Source organism: Hirundo rustica, chromosome 3 (assembly GCF_015227805.2).
Source record: "Hirundo rustica isolate bHirRus1 chromosome 3, bHirRus1.pri.v3, whole genome shotgun sequence".
NCBI classification, from domain to species: Eukaryota; Metazoa; Chordata; class Aves; order Passeriformes; family Hirundinidae; genus Hirundo; species Hirundo rustica.
The window spans coordinates 98,908,750-98,917,262 of NC_053452.1; the positions used below are offsets into that span (position 1 = coordinate 98,908,750).

The 8,513-nt window shown below is 45.5% G+C and overlaps 1 protein-coding gene across 1 annotated transcript; it reads right to left on the bottom strand.

Annotated features, from left to right (window-relative positions):
- Positions 1-2,389: 2,389 nt before the first annotated feature.
- Positions 2,390-7,947, bottom strand: ADI1 (acireductone dioxygenase 1). Its single transcript, XM_040060552.2, has 4 exons — positions 7,785-7,947; positions 7,378-7,497; positions 5,619-5,798; positions 2,390-3,847 (listed from the first exon to the last, which is right to left on the bottom strand). Exons 1-4 carry the CDS (start codon positions 7,902-7,904, stop codon positions 3,716-3,718), a joined length of 552 nt encoding a protein of 183 aa, XP_039916486.1. The 5' UTR covers positions 7,905-7,947; the 3' UTR covers positions 2,390-3,715.
- Positions 7,948-8,513: the final 566 nt, after the last annotated feature.

Here is an 8,513-nt window from a genome sequence, read left to right on the forward strand (position 1 = left end):
AAAAATCCTACTGTCCATCCACAGTTTGCACTGAGTCCCCTGCAGAAAAGCTCTCAAGACGTTCATGAGAAAATGGGGTATATGCCCCTTTGGGAAAGTTTGGATTAAAGCAGAAAATAATACATAGGCACCAAAAAACTCTAAGCATCTCAATTCAGCACATTTCTCCTATTTTTTTTTTAATTCTAATCCTTGAGAAACTGAAATACTTCTTGTGCCTGAGTTAATGCTGCCAATATGATGTTGCTGGAACTACTTACATGAATTTTCATACTACATCAATATACCAATATTTTCCATTAGCTGTGGTAAAACAGAACCATGTTTTTGGACCAAAAATCAATTTCTTTTTTCTTTTTTTTTTTTTCTTTTTTTTTTTTTTTTGGGGGGGGGGGGATGAGTGGTAAGGAGTGGGATGAAAGAAAAAAAACACAAAAATCACAATGAAAATAAACTGCATTTTCATCTAAAGGAATGGCATGCTCTCCCTCCCATCTCTCTGCTCTCTTTGTTTTCTATTAATATTAACTTTTCTTTTTTCTGCCCAGCTGTTTCCTCCCACTGTAATTTCCCACATAACCTCTTTGCAGGTGTGGAATCTTTATACCGGCCCCAAATTGCTTTTTTCCTGGCTGACAAAAACCACTTTCAGAGTGCAAAGTTTTCACCCTTTCAAAGACACCTACAACACTAAAGGGCATGGACTCCAAGGTGTTGACAGTCAGACCCCCGCAGCCCCTGCCACCTCTCAGCAGCAGAATGCATTGTGCTATGAAAATGATGAACGATCTCCAATGGGGTGATCGTGTGTTATTCTGACAGCCAGGAGATGGGAGCTGTACCCAGTCTATATATTCCTCCAGAGAGGCAACAAAACAAGGTGGTTCAGTCCTCCTTCCCAGGTCACATCCTACATCAGCGAGCTGCTGAAAGCAATTGCTGTGAGCAGCCGCTTTTACTGTCCATCCCTCATCAGTGCTCCAAACTGTAAATCTCTCCCGAGGAGAATGCATTACCTGCTCTCTCTTCCTGGCTGCTCCCCCAGCCTGGTAGGGGATTGCTGCTCTGCAAGGGGGGGTTCCTGAGGTGCTGCCCCACCTCTCCTTTTGCAGAGATCAAAACAGAAAGGCCCATAGGAGGAATGAACAGCATCACCTTGGCTCCTGTTAATAAAAGAGGAAACAAAAGCTTAGAAGGGGGATGGATTAGATGGGATACCAGGGACTGATACCAGCACCGGGAGAAAGCAGTCGTTCTACTTCACATCCAGAAACCCAATTTTCTGTGGCATATAAATCAAAGGAATAAAATCTGCTGCAGGCAATAACTGTCATTTATTCCTGTAGCTGTACCTTGAAAAAATCCCCAAAGTTTGTTCTGGGAGCAGGAAGCCCCAGTGTGCTGTACAAGAGGATATTCAAGTGCCCCCTTCAGACAAGTGGCACACGAATCCCTGAGCCAGTAAGGCACATGTCACAGCACAGCCTCCCCTAGGTGTGTCTGACTATAGCTAAACTTCCTATTTGCTCCTAACACCGATTTTTCAGACAGGCTTATGGACCACAGCACAAAAGCCAGTCCCGGATGCATGGAGAGCTGCGTGAGTTTCAATTTTGCATGTGTGGGTTGTGCCTGCTCCCCCTCCCATAAACAGATTGAAGGGTCAGCTGTGTCCCCACATCTCCTCTAGCTTGCAACCCAAACCCCAAGAAACATGACTTTTTTCCTCATCCTTTCCAACTTGTAAATTTTGTACAATTTCACTTCAAAATTGCAACTTCTCTTTCAGAAACAAAGAAATAAAACACCTAGAAATGGCTAACAGTAATGCTGATACAAAGTGAGATAAACACTGTTACTGACTAAAGAAGGGCTGTGTACACGCTCATAGGAAAGAACAGTGGCAAAGTTCCATCATCTGCTACATTAGGAAGACCCAGGTAGGGCCATTTCTACCTCCTTCTCAAGTTGTTTATTTAGGAGACTGCAAAGCAGGAGCATGTATTCTATCTGGCTGAAATCGGCACACAGGCTGCAGTCAGCTCATCCTCCACTGAGAGCTGGAGCAAGTAGACCTGCCCAGCTGACATAATCCATCACGGAGAAGAGCAAAATGCTCCCGTGCCCATTGTTGGGGAGCTCCATGTCCTGTGTAAGCAAAAGGCATTTACTGAAAACAAGCCCAGTGTGCATAAGCCTGCTCTTCTCCCTCACAGCTCAAGAAACTGAGGCACAGTCAGTGATCTGTGCCATGTTGCAGAACAAATCAATGCCAGGACAAGGAATAAAAGCTGATTAATAATTACAGTAATACTGTTGTTCAATGGGACCTAAATGTCAGCACAAGGAATAAAATTAAAAACAAACAAACAAAAAAAATCAACATACCTAGGTCAAAGTAATTTTATTAATAACTCACAAGAACAAATTGCTACATTTTACTGAGAAAACCACAGCTTTATGTACCAAGGCAGAACTTGGAAACCTACATACCAAAATTTCGATTATACAAATTTATCTTATGAACATTGTTAGACAAGAATGAAAGAGGGTTTATTTTAATTAAAACCAGAATCCTACATAGTTCATTAGCATAGATTCTGAACAAAATGAATATTAATGTAGCCCACCTCTTGCAATTCTACCTGCCAGAAATACCAAGGAAAAAACGGTTAGAAAATGGATTCCTGAGCAACTATAAATGCAACTAGCTGATGTCACAGCAAGGCTGCCGGCATCTTTGAAAGGTCACAGAGATCAGGAAAACCTTTTTGGGCAGAAAAAGGTAAATAATACTGCCACCTTCAAAAAGGCACAAAAGAAGATCTAGGGAACTGGAGGCTGCTCAGCCCTGCTTCAGTCCCCAGGAATGTTAAAGAATAAGCCACTATGGAAGGTGTTCCAAGCACAAGAAATACCAGGTGAAGGGGAGCAACCAGTCAATGCCAATTCATCAAGGGCACGTTCTGCTTGACACCTACTGCCGGGGCAGTGGCTCTGGGACAGAGGGGACACCACAGGTGCCATTCAGCCTGACTCCAGTAAGGCTTTCAGTGGTGTGTCCCAGAGCAGCCTTGTAGCCTCACTGAGGATACAAACTACTGGGTGGATGAAGAACCTCAGGTCGACTGATCTCAGAACAGTCTGTGGTTGAAGTTTAACTATCAGGTAGTTCCAAGTGACATCCCTCAGTCACCAGAACTAGAGGAAAACATGTTGAACATCTTATTTAACAGAAGGGAGCCCAGCCAAGGGCACTGGTTTGTGCGGCCTGGAGAGGAAGAGGCTCAGGGGAGACCCAACTACAGTTTCCTACTAGAGCAGGGACTGTGAAGAAGACAGAGCCAGACTCTCTCAGACATGCAGTGAAAGGAAAGTAAACAACAACTGCAACCACGGAGTCGGCCATGAAGGACAAATGCTTGGCCATGAGAGCAGCTAAGTGCTGGAACCAGCACCCAGAGAGGCTGTGGGACCTCCACCACCAGAGGCTTCCAAAATTCTGAGTCTTGAGCAACTTGGTCTAGCTTTAAAACTGGCATAGTAATTCACAGAGTTGGATTAAATGACCTCCAAATGACCTTTCAATCTAAATTTTTCTATGATTCTGTGATTCCAATTTCCTGTGTAAATACAAGTTTAATCAGTGAAAAACAACAAGGCATATTTATTCTGAGAGATGATTCTGGCTTCAGGATGTTCCACCTGTCAGGTTTCAGACACCATTATGTGCTTCTTCAGCCAAAAACTTCATATACTGTTTCCGAGCAGGAAGATCATCAGCCGGCCTGTTGTATGCAGTCCAGACGGGTTCTCCAACAAACAGCCTCATTGCCTTCACGTAATTCTGCCAAAGAACAAGAAGTGACAAATAATTTAAGAGCTCCTTTTCAAGGGATCTTCATTCCAAAGTTAAGGTTTCACTTGCACTTCTGCAGAAACTTTTGGAACTGTTTCATGATGGACTGAAAGCTTCACACGTTCCAGAAAATTATAGCACTATACTGCTGTTCCTGCTCTCAGTGCCTGCAGTGGAAGACTGTGGGACCTGTGCAGCGATACACTGTGTCATGATCAGCGCCTTTAGTTCAGGCAGAAGCAGTACTTCTCCCCATTTCAAGGAAACCAAAACCATCCTCTCTTATGCAAACCTTTTGCACTGGATCCACAATACTCAGCAGTGCAGCATTTAAATCCTATTTGCTCAATTAAACAGCAGCAACCAGAGTAGCCAAGATGTTTAGACGATGCTTTTGGGGAATACCAGAAGCATCAAAGTCACAGCCATAAAAAGTGAATGGGGAGTGCATAAACTATTCAAAAAATAATGCTTACAGGAAGTGGAAGGTCTCCAGATTCCAACAGGAAAAACAACAGCCTCAAACACCAGCTAACCAAAAGTATGCCTGGTGCAAGGTACAGCTGTGGCAGCAGAAAATGGGATTTTACATTCTGCAGAAGTGCTCCAACCATGGGGTTATGAGGAACTCCCCTCTTCTGTACACTATGCTATAGACTTAGACCCTACTCATTCTGTAAAACACAGATAGATGATTATCTTACACCCACGTGCTCGGCAATTGTAAGAATAAAGTTAGGTACCAAAAGAACTTAGCTGCAAAATGCCAGGGCAGAGAAGCACCTGAAGATTTTACTTTGAAGATGGCACTTCTGGACTAAAGCTCCTGAAGTAAACAAACACTTAAGACTCCTTGGGGATTCAACCATAACCCCTGACATTTTGTAAAGAAATGTCTATGTAAAGAAAAAGCCTGAGAATAGTAAAATGAGAATAGTAATAGTAATAGAATAGATAATAGTAAATATCGCTTATTCACCGTGGATCTCAAGATACAGATGGGAAAAGTCGGGTTTTTCACCAAAGCAGTATCTCCCCTTTTCACATGTATGAACACTGCTATCTAGACAGCTGATTCAAAACAAAACTATTCTCAAAATCATTCTCTTCCCCAGAGAAGCAATTTCACCACACAGGAGACAGCATGTGTTTGCAGGGGTAATGCCAAGGTTACAAACACGCTTGTAAAAGCTCACAAGAAGAGAAATACAGACTAGGACTTTAAATGCCAATCTCACACTCCCCCTGACAAAAGTATCAGACTTTCCAAAGGAGGTTGCCAGCTGTGAAGCCAGCATCCAGCCTAGCATACAGCAGTTGCAAGTAGTGCCTCAGGACCCTTAAATCCTTCTTTCCCTGAAGGTGAATTTAACACTTGTGAAAAATATCACTGCTAGACACAGGCAGGCTCTTTTATCCCCACAAAAATACACACCAAGGCAATACAGAATGATTCATCTACACCCTGTCTACCTCAACCAACAGCTGGGGCAACTGTGAAAGGGACAGCCCAAGGCTTGATATGCCACAGATATCACGTGGCAATGACTTACAGTTACAGCTGAGAAGGAGAAGCTTAATTTGTGACCTGGAGATGAAAGGTTCAGATGCTGTGAATTATTTAGTATTTTTCAATCTCCTCCTTCATATTTAATATGTTTTGCTAATGAACTCCAAGTCTAAGGGTATGTAGTTACTAATGTGATATATATTCACACAGATTCGTCATCAAAATTTACGGTAATCTACAACAACATACGTTCTCATCCAGTGTAAATCGGTGATATATGCCAGCAGGAAGTGTTATCATGTCTCCTTTTTCCATGGAAATCCGAATCCATTTGTCATCCTTGTCTCGAACATCAAAATAGCCAGATCCCTCCAAGATGTAGCGAATTTCATCATCGAGGTGTAAATGTTCTTCATAAAATGTTTTTATCTAGAAATAGCAAATAGTTTGTAAAACTACTGAACATGGGAAAACTGCAAAGAAATCTGGTAGAAACACAGAGAAGCTAAGAAAGGCTTTCACAGGGTAACTGTTTTAACTAACAGAAGAGACCAACATGGTTAAGACGGCCAGGCCAGCCCAGCCAGTCAGCCCCTGTCTCAGGACACATCTAAGCAGGCTCCTGCATTTCCTTTGGAAAGCAGGAACTCCTCTTAGAAGAAAACAGCAGCTCTAGCTGTATCTAACCACTCTGAGTAACAGTAATGCTCACATCCATTTGAAAGAGAGATGAGTAAAACTTCCCACTGGAGGATTTGGTCCTTGCGCTTGCTCAGTTTGACCATTTTGTGCTTTTTTCCCCCGACACAGCACCAAAACAAAGCCACAGATTATCCCCTCCCTTTTACACTAGAGCTGAATTGGCTGCACAGGGTACTACCACTGTCTGAAAATGCAGTTACTACCAAGCAGGGCCCATCTACAGCAATCTGATGTAAAGAGTGTGTCACGCCTGCCCCCACACAGCGAGACCCAGCTCAGGCTCTCTAGTGCAAGACAGAGGCAACAACATCCTCTTTTTTCTGGAATGGTGAATTCTTCGTACACAGAATATAAAACATGCACAGAATATAAAATACATTTATTTAAAAGTTTAATTAATGGAGACCTGAGATGTTTAGTGCACAGTGAGCAGTGAAATGCCAGGTACCATCACCACCTGCTCAGGTCTGGATGATATTTAGCCACACTTGTGAAGCTATCCTTGAGTCAGAAGTGATCCAGCACAACATGATGAGCAAAAGACCCTACATCTTGTAAAGAATTGCCCATCTCTCTGTCAGACAGAGGCTACCCAGGCCATCTACCAAAAGAGTTACTACCTAATTCACCTTCTCATCAAAACAGAAACACAAGAACACAATGGGCTTAAAACAAACTGGTAAACCGAAATTTAATAAAAATATGAAAGTGTCATAGGGTTGCTGTCCTCAAGTCAGAGCAGCAAGCCAGCAGCACCTGGAGGCTGGGATGAGAAAGTTCCTTCTAGGAGGCTCACCTGAACAGTGCTGAGCTATAATGAAATTGTCAGGGTACAAGCTCTGCAAGGTAAAAAAAGTCTTCTTGTACAAAGAATGTATCCCTCCAACTCCATGGGGTTAACACTCACTTAAAAAAGATGCATTATGCAAGCAGCCATGAGGATGTGAAAGCCTTCAAAGCCCAGGCCCAGCTGGCAGCCACTTGCTTTCATCCCAGAGAGGCTCTCTGAGGACAGGTCAGCATTGGCAGAACTTTCCTGGTAGGAATCTCAGTTTTGAAACGACAGTGATGGAAATGATCCTCAAAACCTTTGAAGGCAATCTACAGAAGCAAAAGACCTCTGCTATCTTTAACATAATAGCAAAAGTTCTTTTTTAACGTTCAGGACTTCGGTACAGGATGTATTTGAGACGTGGAAGCCTCATCCCCGTGTCCCGCTGGGCTGTGCAGGTGTCACACGCTGGCCACATGCTCCCGCGGCAGGCGGCGGCGCGGAAACCCGCACTGAAAGCAAACTTTCACGTACCTTTTCCTCATAGTTTGGCAGCTTGTTTTTATGTATGGTCACTATATCCATCCAAGAATAATTTTCTGCTCTCCGAATCTCTTTCAGGCATGGATCAGTCTCATAGTTATCAGCATCCAACTAAAAATATAGGGAGAGGAGGTTGGGAAGAAAAAAAAAAAAAAAAAAAAAAAAAAATCATTCGGACGCCATTGCTAAAGACAGAACTCAGGGCACTCCTGGGAATTCGAGGTGGCGGGGCGGGTCGGCCGCGGCAGGCGGAGCCGCCACAAGGACGCGGGGTGCCTGCCCCGGCCGCCCGGCCCGGCTGCCTCCCCTCTGCGGGCGGCCCGGCCCGGCCCCGCGGCTCCCCGAGGTACCGTAGTGTACCCCCACTGCCGTGCCCACTGCGGTGCACCCCGCCGTACCCTGCGGTACACCACGCCGAGGCGGCGCAGCTGCTCTAGGCTGACGGCGCGGTTGGGCCGCTGCCGGTGCGGCGCCCGCTGGTCCTCCTGGGACTCGTCCATGTACCAGGCCTCCACCATCTCGCCGCCACGGCGCCCGCGGGCCCAGGCCGGCAGCACGTCCCGCCCCGGCGGGGCTCCCGGGCCCGGCAGCCAGCGGGACGGGCCCGCCCCGCGGCCTGGGGCACAGCGCCACGGGCCGCTCCTAACACGCTGAACAGGGTGCGGTGCGGAGGCTGAGAGCCGAGAGTCTCCCCAGGAGAGCGGCCAGGGCTCGGGGCTTCTCACCCGCACCAGCACCAGGCCCCTAACGCAACCCGAGTGAACGGCCGTGGTGTTTGCGTCTTGCCGGCCCTCACTCTAATGCTCTGATGGAACGTACTGGTACTTCTCAGGCTTAAAGGGCTGCATTGCAACCCCACAGTATGGAAAAGTAAAAAAAAAATTAGGAGAAAAATGAAGAAAGTGGTAAGACATGCTTGCAGAGATACGTTGTTTCCATCGATGAAGCTACATCCTCAGCGTTGTCCCTGAGCTGGAGGGAACAAGAGAGCCTGCACTGTGTCCCCCCTCCAGCCTCCACAGTTCTGCATCTGATTCTATATGGCAAATAAACCAACAGCCAGCTAAGCACAGTGTAAGAATGGCCAGACAACTGAAACAATACCTCCTCAGGAATTTTCTTCCTAG